General features: G+C 46.4%; 1 protein-coding gene across 1 annotated transcript in view; it reads left to right on the forward strand.

The window, feature by feature from the left end:
- Nucleotides 1–15,122, forward strand: part of LOC149362794 (caspase-14-like) — a 90,657-nt gene extending 75,535 nt beyond the window's left edge. The window contains exons 5-7 of the mRNA XM_089573224.1: nt 198–368; nt 7,266–7,488; nt 13,832–15,122. Of these exons, the coding sequence (XP_089429350.1) occupies nt 198–368; nt 7,266–7,488; nt 13,832–14,199 (762 nt within the window). The 3' untranslated portion in view covers nt 14,200–15,122. The remainder of the gene's footprint in view (nt 1–197; nt 369–7,265; nt 7,489–13,831) is intronic.
- Nucleotides 15,123–17,233: the final 2,111 nt, after the last annotated feature.

Consider the following 17,233-nt stretch of genomic DNA (forward strand, 5'->3'; position numbering starts at 1 on the left):
CGGCGAGAGCGAAATGATTAATAACGTGATGTGGGAACAGTGTTTGTCAAATGTTTAACGGAATCGCAGATTCTGGAAGGTGTTTGTTCGTTTGTTATACTAGACGCCGTCCAGTTCTTTTTGGTGGGGACGGCACAGGTAACATCCGGAAACCTGATTTATGCTGTGAAACATTTCCTTCCCTTCCCCTCATCCAGGCATACAGAATGCAGAACTGGCCGAGAGGGCGCTGCATAATCATCGGCAACATTGCATTCGGAGGTTTGGCCGAGGAGCGCCACTGCTCCTTTGGGGACGTGATGCGCATGCGTAGGCTCTTCATGGCTCTTCATTTTGACTGCACCGTTGCGATCAACCTCACAGCTGATGTAAGCGTGCATGTCTACTTATGCTCCTGCATTGTATCTTGCTTCATTTCAGCCAGTTGTAAAAACTTCCATGACCACGGTCTTAATCGGTACCGTGGTCTTGATATCATGCGAAAACTACGAAGTCATCCACCATCGAAGGGACGCGAAAGTTGACCACTAGAGCAAGCTACATTTAGAGTTACTATATGGTACCTCGAGTTGCGCGTACGTCTGCCTGATTGCTCTCCCTAGCATCCAAATTTTAAGGGAACTTTTCCATGTAGGAGGTAGACTTCATGATGTGGATTCAGCGAGTGGAGGCTCAATCCGTTTCATTCTGCCTGTCGAACTTGCGTTATTCTAGGAAGATTACACTTTCATTGAATTACACAGCTTGGTAGTAATGCATCGACTGCACTAAAGCCTGTATCAACCACTTGCAGGTAGGAACAATATACTCGTGATGCGGTGGATCGGTGGCGTCATCTGTTAGAAATTCTGGAAATCACAAATGTTTTTTTTAACCATTCGCGAACACTTGTGATAAAATTTCATGTTATTGATAAAAAAACAACGTTTTCTGGGGAAATGTGCACTCGGACAGAATAAGATACCTTAGAGCACGAGAACAGTGGGTACACGATAAGACTGTCAGCTACGGTCTGGTGCTAAACGATGGTCTGCAATGCATGGATCCTATAAAGCCGATAAAGGCGCGTGCGGCGCAGGGAAAAGTAACTTGCAACTCTTATTACTTATGCATTATCTCTAGCTACTTTGAGTAGTTAGCGCCTCGTGAGGGCAAGTACATCATTGTTACCGGAAGCAGTCCTCTGATAAGCGAGAAAATTTGATAAAAATAAATTTCACGTGGCAGCGCTCCTCGCGGATTTATAACACTTCTCCTGATGACGGGCTTTCAGCCGACTAGAATTCGTTCATCGCGTTCTTATACAGCGCTAGTGTGACGGAAATGAATAAGTGTCGTCGGAGAACGAATTCCCTAATTGTATCGCGTCTTACTTGCAGCGTACTTGTATCATCATCAGTATCAGCAGCCTCACCACGCCCAGTGGAGGGCAGAGGCCTCTGCCATGTCTTTCCAATTAACCCTCTCATTTGCCAGCTGGGACCACCGTATCCCCGCCAAATTCTATTCTCATCCCCCTACCTGAATTTTGCCGTCCGCTGCTACGCTTGCCTTCTCTAGCAATCCACTGCGTTACCGTTAAGAACAAGCGGATATCTTGCCTTCGCATTACTTTAAATGCCCAAGCCCGTTTCTTCCTCTTGATATCGACACGGATGTCATTAACCTGCCTTTGTTCCCTCACCCACTCTTCCCGCTTCCTGTCTCTTAACAGCACACCTATCATTTCTTTCCATAGCCCGTCGCGTTTTCATTAAGATGAACCCTTTCCGTTAGCCTCTACGTTTTTGCCTCATAGGTGATTACCGGCAATATACATCTTTTGTACACTTTTCTCTTGAGCCATATTGGCAAACACTCATTCATAATCTGAGAGAACTTGCAGTATGCACTCCACCTCATTCTCATTGCTGTAGTTATTTCCTTCTCATGATCTAGATCAGTGGCCACTATCTGACATGAGTGCACTTATTTACTTACCATTTCAAGCACATCGCTACCAATTGGGAAGTGCTGTTCCCTCTCGAGACTGTTGAATATTACTTTGGGTTTCTCGGCGTTAATTTTAAGGCCTACCCGTCTGCCCTCCTGTTTAACTCATTGGTCATGCTTTGCAGCTCACCTCCTGTGTGACTTAGCAAGTCAATGTCATCAGCGAATTTCAAATGACTTAGGTATTCGACGTTAACTCTGATCCCAATTGTTTACAATCCAAGCCTAAAAACACCTCCTCTAAACAGGCGGTGAATAGCAGCGGCAAGATCGTGTCTCCCTGCTTGACACTTTTCCTTCTTGGAATCTTATTGCTGACTTTTGAAGGACTATGGCGGCTGTGCAGTTGTTATAGGCCTCGTCCAGTATTTAGACACTCCTACACCCTGATTTCGCAATGCCTGCGTGACATCTCAGGTTTCCACTGAATCAAAAGTTTCTTGTAATCAGTGAACGCTATACGTATATAGGGGTTGTTTATATTCTGCTCATTTCTCTATCACCTGGCTGATAGAGTAAATATTGTCTATTGTCGAGTGTCCTTTACGAAACCTGTATGACTATTTTGTTGATTGAACTGTAAGGTTGTCCTTGCTATAATTACCAATACTTTAGTAAAGAACTTGTAGGCAACGGACAGTAAACTAAATTAATCTGTAATTTTTCAAGTCCTTGCCGTCCCCTTTGTTTTGAATTAAGGTAATATTAACATTCTTCCAAGCTTCTGGTACTCTACAGGTAATTAGGCATTGCGTATAGAGTGTGCCTAGTTTTTCTAGCACTATCTCCCCTTCGTCCTTCAAGAGATCTGCTGTTACTTGATCCGCACCAGCTGCTATCCCCTTTTACTTTGTTCCTAAGGCTTCCTTTACTCCCTCTTTTGTTACTGACGGATGTCCCATTGCTTTGCTTTACTGCCACTCTCGTTAATGTTCTGATTGCATTCATCATTACCCCCACCTCCATGGCTGCCGCCACGGCGGTGGATGGTGGGTATTAGAAAATTTCCGGAGGTATGATGTACACAGCTGGCGCAGGACAGGGTTCATTGCACGGATATAGGAGAAGTCTTTGTGCTGCAGTGTACGGTGTTGGGACGCTACTTCTAGTGGTGCTGATGATGGGTAAGACGTTGGTCGATTTTTATTGTTTCCTAGCTTTTGATGTACTTGAACTCTTAGCATTGACTGGTCAATGCGAGAACCTAACGCACAACGCTACCTGATCAAATCCTAAAGCAGAACGTAAGCAACAGGACGGGCTGATCATAACGTAAGCAAAGGTAGCGCAGGCTTACACTTTTGACAAAATCCGGTTCTCGTCCATAAATCAAGGGATCTGCGGCAAGAGTAAATCGTTCAGGAACAACTAATGAATCACGCCGCAGACGTCCAGCTAATGCGCTACAACACTCATTTTCCCTTACTGAGCATGCAGACGGGTTCCCATCGTGACGAGTAGAAATCACTAAAAGGTTTCCGTACTCAATATCTCATTGGGTGTTTTAAATTATTCTTTTTTAGTCTCTTTTTTTTGGTTCACTGTGTCCGCTACAGCACGGCATCATGAAATGATAAGGGATCGTTCATCTTTCTAGCTATCACGAGGAATTTCCTGTAAGCCTCTCCAAATAGCAAAATGCGAAGTAAATATCTTATTTGATCTGAGGGTAATTCCACTTGCCTATATTCTGCACTGAGCGTGACTTTTTGCTCATGGCAACAAATATCGAAGAGTTGGGGGCTACTACATTAACACAGTCTACATTGCTACATGGTGCTTGCCATCCGGATTTGTGATCTTGTTAACAGCCATAATCCATAACACATGATTACGGAATTAATACATCGGTAGGTGCGTACTACCGTGGTGTGTTTTTTGTTACATTGACAGCATTATTTACTTTTCCCCAGTTCAAAACCATCTGAGAAATCATCTCGGCGTCTCTTTCAAACGCGGCCGCGAAAAAAAGAAACCTTTGCGTTAATATAAGTTTGGCAAAATAAGGAAACTGCTCCACAGCTTGACTTGATACTCCGGATGTACATCACCTTCACTATGATAAAAGCCTTTTTTATTCCGACAAACTGATCATGTTCGCGTGTATAAAGGCCCCTGGGGAAGCAAGAGAAAGCCCTGCAGCAGCCTTTGCAATGGAAGCAAAATGCGAAGACTATACGATGGGTAACCATTAAGTGCTGCTGGAAACATTAGGGACATGTGAATACTCAGACATTTTGAACGGAAATTGAGCTTTACGCATATATTATCTGTTTTCTTCGAAACCTGTATCTGGTCCTTCTCTGAATATCCAAGAGCGCAACATATTCCACCGAAGTTCATTATCCGACACTGGTTTACCAAACATTATTTTCTTTTTTGAAACGAAAGACGAAGAGCGCTTCATCGACTGTTATGTAGCAATTCAACGGCTGCTATCACCAACATGCGGGCATGATATTTGCACATAACATATATTACCTGAAGAACATGATTTTGTTAACGAGAAAATGTAAACTAGCTTTATTCCTTTTAGCATTGTGCCGTTCAGAATTTATCATAGTAAACATATTTTCAGCTTGCCGACCTGGGCAACTGGGCAAGGAGGATGATGGACCAAGAAGATTTAGCTCGACATGGCAAAACATTTAGCTAGGAAATAAATAATGAAATAAAACAATGAAAGTGCTTGTGCTGTACGGCTGTACGTAAATGCAAAGTACAATTGGTTGATGTGCCACTGTGGCAGTTCATTGATTGGCAGATGCTTCTCTATACCTGGTAATGTCTGTGATTATCGTGTAATATGTTTTTTTAGCTGTAGACAGCAGTACAACTAAATATATCAACGATTTGTTTTGAGCTAATCCTGCTTCTGTGATACATTTCCCGTATATTCTGCAAGTATTCGTGTAGGTTTTTTAAAGTTGGTTTCAAACATCGGTAGAGTTAGCAAAGTCACCGTAAAAGTTAGCTAATCCAGCGATACCATTCTATTCAACATGATTTAGGTCATTCAGCATTTGTTTTCAAAACGTTTCCTTTCTTTCCCCCAAAAGGTAGGATTGGTTGGTAACAACTTTATTCATAGTCCTGCTGAGCTTTCGCCGACGGGGCCTTAGGTCTCCCACGTGGGGACGTCGAGGCGCTGCCTCGCCGTCGCCTCGCGGGCCTGCTGGACAGCCCAGAGTTGGTCCCCGAAGCTGGGGCTGCGCAAGGCAGCGGCCAACCGCGGCGGGAGGGTTCCGGAATTAGCACCGTGAAGGTTTTTGTTGCAGTCCCAGAGCATGTGAGTTAAAGTGGATACATTGGCGTTGCAGACCTTGCATATATTTGTCGGGTATGTACCGGGGTAAAGCCTGTGGTATAGTTCCGGGTTGGGGTACGTGAGCGTCTGCAGTTGTCTGAGGGTCACCGCGTGCGCCATGTCCAGCTTGTCGCTGGGCGGAGGGAAGGTTCGGCGGGCCAGGCAGAGGGCCTTGGTAATTTCGTTGTAGCTGGTCAAGCAGTCTTTAGTGCTATTCCACGAACGACGGTCGCCGGCGCGGTTCGCGAGCTCGCGCGCCTTGGCGTGTGCCGTCTCGTTGCGGTTGCGATACGTCCTCGATACTTCTCCCATGTGCGCCGGGAACCATTGAATTCTGGTTTGGAATTCTACCTCCTGCTCGACTTGTCGGTTCCTCAGGACTCGGGCCGCTCTCTGTGAGATCCATCCTTTGGCGAAGTTTCTAACCGTCTGACGCGAGTCGCAGAGAACCACGGTGCACGTCGGATCCGTGAGGGCGAGTGCACCGCCGCTTCCTCCGCCTCTTCGTACCCTCTAGGTATTCCTCTATTGTCTCGATTGCTAGTTGCAGTGCCGTTTCGATGTGACCGTCGCTGCCTTTGTGCACCCAAAGGGTTATATCGTCGGCATATATTGTGTGCCGGACGTCTTTCAGTTCTTGTAGCTTTTCTGCTAGGCCGATCATGACCAGGTTGAAGAGCGTGGGCGAGATGACGGAGCCTTGCGGGGTGCCGGTGCTCCCCAGCGTTTGCTCTTCTAGCTGGAGGTCCCCTGCCACTAAAACAGCTCGCCTGTCTGTCAAGAAATCTTTAACGTAGTTGTACGTGCGTACACCTAGGTTATGCTGCGATATCTGGTGTAAGATGGCCGAGTACGCGATTCTATCGAACGCGCTTTCAAGGTCGAGGCCGAGAATTGCTTTGGTGCCTCTCGTCTTGCCATCAAGAACGTGGTGCTTCAGTTGTATCATTGCGTCCTGCGTGGTGTTGGGACTGGGAGTCCGAGCCAGGAAACGGTCGGGGCGACGGTGAGTAAAATGACTTTTATGTACAGTATGTACAAGGGCTTTTACATGATACAAGGGTCAAGAGCACCACGGGCAGGCACACAGAAGAAGGGCGGCCCCGGCGGCGAGCGTAGCTCCGGCGTGATGGCTCTTCTGCTGCCCGTCTGCTGCTCGGGTTCAGCGCGGCTCTGTTTTTATAGCCGCTGGTAACGGTTACGGCAGCCAGCCGTTCAAATCCTCCAATCACTGGCCACCGTTCAAATTAGACCAATGGTCGAGAGCCGGCGAGCGTCGGAGGAGTTCGCACCGACGGAGAGGAGGAGAGGAGGAAGGGTCCGTGTCGGCGCCGCGGCGGCGGGATGAGTCACGCTGCATGTCGCGACTTGTCCGAGAAAGTCTGGGCCTGCTTTGAGCGCCGGCGGGCGCGCAGCGCTGGTTTAGACAGGCCAACCAGCGAAATGTGGGCTCTGGCACTACAGTGGACAATTGTGGGCGGAATCCTATGATGGATGGTGGGTATGCCCCTTTGTGCTCTAAGTGGGCTTGCCAGCGGTTAAGCAATGCGTGCTCCATGGTCTTGCCGACGCAGGACGTCAGCGATATGGGGCGAAGGTTTTTGAGGCTCGGTGCTTTTCCGGGTTTCGGGATTAGTATCATTTTCGCAGTTTTCCATTGTTGCGGGAGGGTGCCGCGCTGCCAGCAGTCATTGATAAATGCCGTTAACTGTTCCACGGATTTGTCGTCAAGATTCTTCAGGGCGCGATTCGACACATCGTCAGGGCCTGGCGCCGATCTGCTGTGTAGGTTGTGCAGCGCCGTCCTGATCTCTTCTGCACTAAAGTCCTTATCCAATTCTACATTCGGATCCCCATAAAGGTAGGATCCCTCTGAAATTTTCCCCGTGCTACAAGAGCAGTCTACGAGAAACGAGAAAAAATTATTTCTTACCTTTCCGTATGTTTGCATCTTATTAATCTGCAGGAGATGAAAGAGCTTCTGGAATGGGCTGCCCACCCTGAGCAACAAAAGAATGCGGACTGCTTGGTAGTGGTACTGATGTCTCATGGAAGACAGAACTACATTTATGGGGTGGATTTCAAGCCTGTGCATCTTTACGAAGACATCTACGAGCGATTCAACAATGAAAACTGCCCTCCACTCCAGGGGAAGCCTAAGCTGTTTTTCGTACAGGCCTGTCGTGGAGGTGAGCAGAGTTTTTATCTTTGCTTCCCGAGGAACTGTCATCAAATTTACAGAGCAGGCAATGAGATCTGACCAAGCAGCTTAAATGCGCCACTTATACAGAGACAAATAGCAAACTAAGAGAGGGTTAATCGTCGGCCAGCCATGTTCGGTCCGATGATTGGCCAGTCTCTGGGGCTGCTGTTTGAGTACTCCCCTTTTGGCACCAGGTTGGCGTACATGACCAGGCCGGAGTCGGCGAGCACCCTCATATCGATGTGCATGGCAGTTTATGTCAGCACGTGCACTTGCCGAGCTCTGATCGTCCACTGCACGGTACCCTGCTATTAGCAGAGGTCGGGCCGACGGTAGGCCCTCAGCCAACATCGCTCGCAAAATACACTTCGCATTCATAGCGCGAGCTCACAACCCTTTATTCCACATGTTTTTCTTTCAGTTAATGGTCTCCTCAGGGATGATCTGTCCAATCCTTTTTGTCATTAACATACACACATCGGTACCCTTTTTCTCAGCAGTTTATTTCCATTTTATTCGGTTTTTCAATGCCTGTCAATGATATGAAAGGGTCCTAGATCCAGGTGTTACCATATCCCACCACGGTTTCGTAGAATTGAACTGGCGAGGGTAAGGATGTAACTGGCTCGTTACGACATTCATATGAAGGAAGAGAACAGTCTCTGAAGCCAACAAAAACAGTAGAGAAATTTTCCTTTTTTTCGGTGAGGTGCTTGTCATTTAGAATTAGTAGTGCAGTTATTTTTTCTCCCGAAAGAAAATTCAAGCAGAAATAGGTGAATAGACAACCACAGTGTCACCGTTGTGATCCAGACACACCACCACCGCATGTCGCATACGGTGCTCCACCAACTGAGCAATGGCGGTGGTTTTCCAGTGTTGCACTTCCTATTGTAATTAATAAGCTTGTAGCCTAATCATGACTGTGTTCACCCGTAGTGCCTGCTCCTTTAGCGGCGGACGAGAAACCTCGATTAATACTGAAGCTGCCGCGTTGAAGGTGATTGCATGTTGAGGGCACGAGCTAAGCGAGAACCCAAGACTGCCGCAACCGACGCCCTCGTTAAGCCATTCAGTTGAAAGGGATTAACAAATGAGCGGCTCCTTACAATATACGCGAACATATGAAAGAAGCCAGCGGTTACTGGAAGCACACAAAGCAAATAGCAACGTTTTTCTTTTCTTTTCTTTGCTGAAAAACAAAACATTGTCCTATGCCTTGATTGCCTTCAGTGGCTCCACCTTTGCTTCATATGCTCGTAGAATAGACTGCGTTGCAGAATTGGCCCGGATGCGATGGGAGGTTAGCTGATTCATGTGTGTACACATTAGCCCGAGTAGCCTATTTTAAACTTTTCCGCATAAGAATAAAGGTTTGTAAATGATGTATTTCTCACAACCTTTGCATTTTCTCCAGTTGGCGATAGCACGCTCAAGCTTTCTGTCTTGTTTTCATTATTCCCTCCTCTTATTCCCCCTATATATATTTCGTACACCTTTTGACGTTCAGGGCAGAGCAGTGGTACCAGTTTTTGCGCTATTTTTCCCGAAGCATGAAATATCTAGCGAATGCCATACAACGCAAAAGAACTTAGCTTTAAATTCCTGTTCAAACACTGACCTTGTCGTGTGGCGCAATACTTTTCTCATCTTCGTCTCTTTGTCTTTTTCCTTTAATCATTTACCAACTAGCGCATATCTCGATTCCCGTGTAGCATATTAGGGTATTCGTTGTTTTATGTATGCTTGTGTAATCGAGTTTCAAGAGTCTTGTGGTCGCTAGGATTCCACGCACCTGGCTAATGCACTAAACCTAGCTTGTTATAAAACGTTTTGAGTCCCATAAACAATCTCAAAAGACTTTTAGAGCGCAAGCTGTGCTTCACGACCAAAAGCCTTAACAAAGAGATAAAGAAACGAGATAAATATTGCCGAAACTGGGATTTAAACCCACGGTAGCGCCAAGAAATCAGCTTCGCAGGCCTCTGCACGAAAGCACTATGCTACTGCCGCAGCCGATCACGCTTCGTGTAAACCTGCAACACACTCTCGCGCTGTTCATAACACGTCGTCGTTTTCATCAAGCAGTTTTACAAACGGGCTGATATCGTCGTCAGACGTGCCGTGCCTATGAAGATTGCTACCGAGTGATTACTACGTAGCTAAAGGAGCTAAACAGATATAAATCAAGATGAACTAAGGAAAGGAGATCTTTCGGTACGACAACTTCGGTTGCATTGCGTCATAACGCTACCATTTCAAGTTCACTGCGCCGCTGAAAGAAGACAGAGAAGAAGGGGTGACAACAAGCGAAATGGGCAGGTTTGTCAGGTCATCCTCCCGTTGCTGCCAAGATGGACTAGCTGCTCCACGATAAAACGAGCAAAACAGACCTTTCTCTCGACAACTTCAGTTTGAATACCTTAAAACCCTGCCATTTCTTGTCCACCTTTTGTGCACGACTACCAAGCATGGCTAGCAGCTGCTTCTTAGTGTCCAAAAAAACATTTTTTATTTCTGAAGGAATTCGTAGGTACAATCTAGGCATGTTCTTCACATCAAAGAAGTATGATACCAGCAGATTTTTGTTTGTAGATTCCATTTGATCTTATGAACACCGTACTAGGCACAAGTCTTGTATCCTAGGCTTCGACTGATCGAATGGTATTTCTTTTCAATGTTCCAATGTTATCTTCATTTTCTATCTAGCTTTTTTTATAAGGTAGCATGAGAGCCCCATGTCCCCACGTCCACCACCGGTAGCACAGAGTAATGCTAATGTTCTCTAACTCTTAGTTTTAGAAAAGCGTGTGGCTAGTTCTGTCCTTTTTGGTTGACTTGTTTGATTGATTGAAAGCATTTTAACATGCGTTTTCTTGCTGCTCAAATATTGCTTTTAGGTGGCATTCATTTTTTTGACAATATACATCCGCCTTTTCTTGCCATTCATACTGCTAATCTATCCTTTTCATTTCCGTTTGCTCTCGGCTTGGCCTATCGCAGATTACTACTCTTCGCACACGTTTAACCACATAGCACGTCTCTCATAAACCGCATTCTGGCAACCCGAGCCAATAACTCGTCCGCGGTTGCGTACCCGCCTGGGTTAAGCCATCATGACATCTTAAACAGCGCGTTCACTTCGATGCAGTCCGCAGCACGCCAACGGAGAAACATATTTATGAATTATGAGAAAGCTCACAGTACTATCAATAAAAACGTACTCTGCAGAATTTTTCGTCCTTGTTATCGCTTAAGCTAAAATGATCCGCAAAAACAAACGAGTCTTTTCATAGCCGCTATCTCAACGTTAATCACTGCTCAAGTTGCGCTGAGACTCTTCTGCACTAATAACAAAGAACATTGCTTCAACAAATATCCAAATCAGCTATATTTGGCTATATTTCAGCTGCTAAACGTTCTTCCCGAGATTAGTGAATTTATAGCCTCTAAGGAAGGTATTAAACTTGGGAGAGCATAAAGTTCGGCAAGTTGGTTGATATGCATACTGAAAAAATTGCGCAGAAAAAATGAGGACGAAGCAAAGACAAGACGAGGACTAGCGCTCGTTCTCATCGTGTCTTTGCTTCGTCCTCGTTTTTTCGGCGCAATTTTTTTAGTATACATAAGGTATTAAAGTTCAATTTAGTAATGTAAGGTCAGGTTTATGTCATTACTCGATAACTGTACTTCCCCGCTTGTGGTAAACGGTAATTTTATTAAAAATGTTTGTAGGGCGATAAATGATTTTAGCGCAACCCAGCCACTGCATGTTGTCTATGGAACGGGGAGGATTACCTTTCGAAATAAATTGCTTCTACCAACTGCGAAAATCTATTTCATCCTACAAAGTGCTGCGCCGGCTACAGTCATTCCACAATAATTTTGTCACCTGTCGTATGGGAAAGTCGCGTGCCGGCGGCACAAAACACAATGTGCAGAAATAAACATTGCAAAGTACGGCGGAGTAACCCTCAAAACAATCATCGACCCAACACTTAGAACCTAAGCAAAGTTAGGGAATTAAAATTTAGGAACGTAAAACACCAGCGTCCACAAGCACACGCAGTAGGGCTTCTTGTGTACGATACAAGGTGTGTGCAAAAAGTAATGCAACTATTTTTTCCTGAACTTCTATTGGTCTCTGCATATACGGACCAGTCTAGTTAGGTGGGAATGACTCTTAGCTTTTCAGCGGTGTTTAGCTCAATTTACTCTTTGCTCTGGGATCATCATGATCGCTGTTCTCGCAGACTTCCCGATAGTGCATGTGTCACGGCTTGCAATGGAGTCAACACTCCAACAACTTTACGCGGTCAGGCTATGTGCTGAACTCAACAAAATTCTTGTCGAAACCCACCAAACGAATAGGCAATTCTATGGGGACTCTGCCTCGCCGTTTCTATTTAAAGCTGGGTAAAGTCGTGTATGGAGAGCCAGGGAGAGGTGGACGAATAATCCCGCTCTAGACAGCCACCAGTCAGCAGAAGTGGCTGGTCTCATAATGCTACAGGATGAGCTGTAAAGGCAGTTCTCCTGTCCGTGATGAGCACCTCGGGCGCACGGTGACGAAAGGATTTTTTGTACGCAAACCTTTTATTCCTCCGGGGCAGAAGAACGCGTGGACTAGTCTGTTGCAAGAATTAACCACTTGTTTCCAAACGCCAAATTCAGGAAACATCGAATAAGGCCATACTATTTCCCTGGAAACGCCTTGTTGAAAGTTTTCTCCGCAAATCATGCTGATTTGTTGGTAGAGTTTTGCGGCGTTTTCTGGCGTTTACATTATTGAAAAGTCACGGCCTAGTGTGCGACATCAGCGTTTAAACGGGGCCTGTAGCGATTTAACCTTAGCGGGGACTTTAGCGTGTATACCTGTCGACCACAAAAGAAGGCAAGCAATAAAAGCGATCAACTTCGTTCCAACAAACCAAGCGCTGCAAAAAGTACAAAATGCGTCAACCATCATGTGCACTGCGCCATTTAGCATGCAGGAAAAAATTCATTCTGTATTGCGAATGGCTGTCCTTAATAACATACAGTACATGACCCGTCCTTGCGTCTTATTGGGCAACACAAACATGCAAGGCGCATGAAGCTGATCTGAACGTAATATTAAAACATTTCGGGAATGTCGCCTGACATCAGCAACAATAAATGCCTCAAAAATTCGTGCTCCGATCAGCAGATTCGACAGAAGAAATTTCCAATTCGTTGATCCAGCTTTGTTTCAATCGGTGTGCATTGCTTTACTTTGTGTTTTAAGGCCTCATGACCAATATTCGAATAGCGGGCGCAGCAAGGTGCTGCCACTGTAGCAGACTCCACGAGGAATTCTCTGGAACACGCCACACATTGTGTCAGCCTATAAAGATTAGGGGAAGGGTGGCTGGCCATGATCCATGTTCCAAACAAACTTACTGGCACTGAGCATAGCGAAATTATTGTATAATGCAACTTCTTTACGGCAGTTTTCGTGGGCAGGCGTAATATTTCTGCGCAATTTTAAATACTAATAATTTTTGTAAGAGTAGAAGGCAAGGCTGCGACATGCCATCGATTCGCGAGAACCCACAACATTCGCATATCTCGTGTGGTGCTTTAGCTACTGAGCTTAGACTGACGGCTGTTTCGCCTTCTAGTTTCAAAGTTATAGCCTGATTCGTATAGCTTTATCTTTACAGTGTTCACAAGCACCAACACTAATCATTGCAAGTTGTGTCGACCTCTCGAGTTTCAATAAATCCCTCATCTCTCTACATTTTTTTTTGGTCAGTAAAAGTAGCGAAAGGATTGGTTCTGAGAGCGAAAGGATTGGTTCTGAGAGCCTCAATATACACTGTTTTGTAAGCATGTTTTCGCACAGCTAGTGGCCACTCGTTCGACCACGTTCCATTTGGTGCTTTTGGCAACACAAGACTTATCACGCATTCCTTTACTACCTGATGGCTGTGTTGAACACTGCCGTCAACGCTATGCTACACATAGCAGAAATGGAATCGAAAGCTAACGGCGAGACATCTTCCGCAGTAGGTTAGTTTTTAAACCGCTGCATGTGGCCCGCGGAGTGCGCGGATTCTCACTATACAGGTGGCATGTACTTGTCCTTCCTTGAATTTTCTTGGCATCTATGTATATCGAAAAAACTGTGCACTTTGTGCCGCTAACAATTAACATCATGATGTACGAATGGAACATTCTCGGTGTATCCTCGTGCTAGTGACTTTTGCAGTCTTCCTACCCCGTATCTTCCTGCTATTTGTTTACTGTTGTGATGCCCGTGTTACCGAAACTTTCCTATTTAAGGGTTCATTGAGGTTTCTACGCAGAGAACTACAGCGGCATAGCCACCAGCGTCTCCAACACCGATGCCTGCCCCGTGACGGAGGACGCGCATGGCGTCTCCCATGCCTCCACGAGACCGGAACGCACTGCTTCATGGTCGGACATGTATATCGCGTATGCGACGATCCCCGGCTTTGTGGCGCTAAGGCATGAGAGAATAGGCTCTTGGTTTGTGTCAGCCATGTACGCTGTTTTCGTAGACGATGTTCATCACAAGAGCCTAGACGGCCTTATGCGCCGCATTCACGCTCTAATAGTGCGCCTAACCTCCCGCGATGGCGTACGACAGACGCCCTGTACGGAGCAACTGGGCTGGAGAAAGAAGCTGTACTTCTATCCTGGCCGCATGTGAACGCCACGTCGGAAAATTCGTTCTCACAAGAGTACAAGATTTAGGAGGTAGACCGACGAGCTAAGTCGCTAAGGTGGTAGAAGACGAGTAAGTGACGAGCTACTTGCACACTAGAAGCAAGAAAGAGTTCCTGTTAAGGACAGGAGTCGCACAGATTCTCACTGGGCGCTTAGTTCTACAGCAGACTGTAGGAACAAAATTAGGCAAAACACAAAAAACCAAACATTAGAAGTAGAAACGTTCTTACGAGCTACTTTGTACACTTATTAAAAGACATGGACCGGAGACATAGGCACCCAAGCTGTCGTTTTAGTTTCTATGTCTCTTGTCCTTGTCTTATTCGCACAGAGAAACCTATTAACAAAACAGCGGAAGGTTTTAATTCGAGACCTTCGAAGCCTAATACTAGAAGGTCCTCTTTAATAGCGTATAAACTGTGCACGTATCGCTGAAAAACTCCCAGCATCCTATTTCTGCCCCCCAAAGACATTCTCTGGCTGGCGAAAAAAAAATATTAGTCATCGAATCGCCCGATAAATAGGTACTACGTCACGTAGAGGCGGACTGCAGTTCACTCTGGTGACATGGCCGCCAGGATTATAACGAATAACATGGACACATTCCCTTCGCTCGAGATCAGACAACTTGGTCGATATATTACAACCAGTATTCCTCAATGCCGTTTAATTAATACTTTTCTTCAAATCGCTGTTGACAAAACTTTCGTTATTTGAAAATAACAATAATATATATACCAACCCATGACTCTTACGACTTATGAAGCTTCATTATTTTGCTATTTATTATCGCGCTGATGCTGAAAGGGCACGGTAACCTTCCGACAAACTCCTAGTGATGCAGTGTAATGTAAGTAATATCATGATACGTAACGGCTATTGCAAGCGCGGCACTGGAAGCATGGCATTTAACCCTTTCGCTGTCGGGTGTTTCTGCCCGTGACGCACCCCCAGTGTCGCACACTTCCGGGATGATGGTCCCGCCGTTTCAACGTCAGAATCTGACGATGCGGAACTCGCCTCTTCCTCGGATGAGACGCTGTCAGAGTCCGAATCCGAGCTCGGCTCGTATTTAGAATCTGCAGAGCCACCGCTCCAATGCGCAGAGGAAGGTCCCGCGCGGTCAGCCATATCCGAAAGTAACCGCGCGCAGCGGGGGTGTGCTTTCAGTGGCCCGCAAAACGGAGAGAAATGGGACGCTGTGTAATAAAGATGAGAGAGGGAGATGTAAAAAGGCTAAAACAAAGTTGAGGGGCTTTGCTTTTGCTGCTGCCAGCCGCAAGCGAGGGTGCGACGAGAGAGCGAAAGCAGCGATCGAGTCATGTGTCAGTCTCTGACTCTCGGAGTGGCAACGGCGCGCGCCCTTGAACTTGAAGCGCTGTAGCTCACACGCCGACAGAAGAAAAATAAAAACCTGCAAAACAGCGGCAGAAGGCAGAACAACCCTTGGACCCATAACCACACGCGCGCGTCATGATCCTGCGAACGCGGAGCGACCACGCCACTCAGCAAAGAGAGAGGTGTGGGATGGCAGTCGCTCCGTACTCTGCAATACACGCACCAAAACAGTAAGGGGCGGAAATACGAGCTTGTAGAAAGATTCAAGAGATGGCGCAGCTAGTCCAAGAGCGTCAGCTTTGCGCTCAAGCGCGAAATTTTGAACGCACGATAGAGAACGTACCGGTACGTCAGTGACACTGTGGGGGGAAACGCGAAAACGTACCGGTACGTCCGTGACAGTGAAAGGGTTTTAAATCCCACATATTCGTCTGCTCCTACCTTCATCCACATTTCTTGATCTCGGTAAATCCGCACGCCGCGAAAGCAAGCGCACGGAAGTTGAAGGAAATAGGGAAGCGCGATGTTCGGTAGACACTGCAAAAGACCTTTTGTTTTCCCTGCCGAAGCCATGGCGCCACGTAGCATGGTCACGTAGCATGGCCACGTAGCTTGTGTCAAACCCCGCGGCTTCCTGCTGAGTCGCTGGTCATTTAAAGCTACTTGGTTTTCGAGGGCGTACGTTCCAAAGCGCCAGGATTGTTTTAGCACAACAGCGCTAAAGGCCCCGTTTTCCAGAAAATCCGGTGTCGGCGTTGTCGGCGTTGGCCTGCCAGCAAAAAATCACGGGCATGGCTCTCGCCGGTGGTCCCCAGAAAGCAACCTAGGAGGCAGGTGGTTCTACCTAAGACCATGCGGTATCCTCACCGCGTGTCCATAGGTTAGTGACCAAACTTGCTACCATGTTAGGTTCCAGGTAAATTAATGATTGGTCGCTCAGGATGAGCAACCTTGTCCGCACAAAGCCCACTGCCAGGAGCAATTAGTATCGCAGATCAGTGGCACATCATTTAACCAGTTCACTACGCCGCCAGGAGTGACGCCGCCAGGAGTGGCATCGGACCCGCAGCGATCTATGAATTTAAAGTAGAGAACGAACTTCTGGACACAAGACAATTATTCCATTAGGCTATCACATCATATCTTTAACGCGGAGCTCATCTGTCCATTCCAAATTTTACGGCCTTCGTTAGCGCTTCTTAGCAGTTTCCTCTTTCTCTTTGCCTTCCCCTTCGATCCGTTCCTTCATATCGGTTTTGCTTACAACACGAGCGAGGCAGCTGAGGAAACGTGCGGGCCGCTCTCTTTCGCAGACCCTGTGGACGCTTCCTGACTAAAAAAAAAACCACTGCGGCTTTCCTGGAAACCTTCGCTCCCAGAGTTGCCACTCTAATACAGAGCAGCGCGTTTGTAAGCGATCGGTCTATTGCTTGTGCATTATGAAATAGGACCCTTTTACTCTACGTTTTACTCTACGTTTTCAAGATCTCGAAGTAAGGCTTCCGCTGTTTGACTTCTTACGTGAGGACCAACTTTTACTTATTCCCAATAATGAAAACAAGAACGTAGTAGGAAGTTACATGATGCGGAACCTTCGCTCCGTGTCATGTTCCGTAACAAAGAACAATAAATCAAAACTGAAAGAAATCTTCTTAAGAACCGCTGAAATATGCCGGTCT

This window comes from Amblyomma mixtum, chromosome 2, assembly GCF_055824585.1.
Source record: "Amblyomma mixtum isolate Tamu chromosome 2, ASM5582458v1, whole genome shotgun sequence".
In the NCBI taxonomy this organism is placed as follows: domain Eukaryota; kingdom Metazoa; phylum Arthropoda; class Arachnida; order Ixodida; family Ixodidae; genus Amblyomma; species Amblyomma mixtum.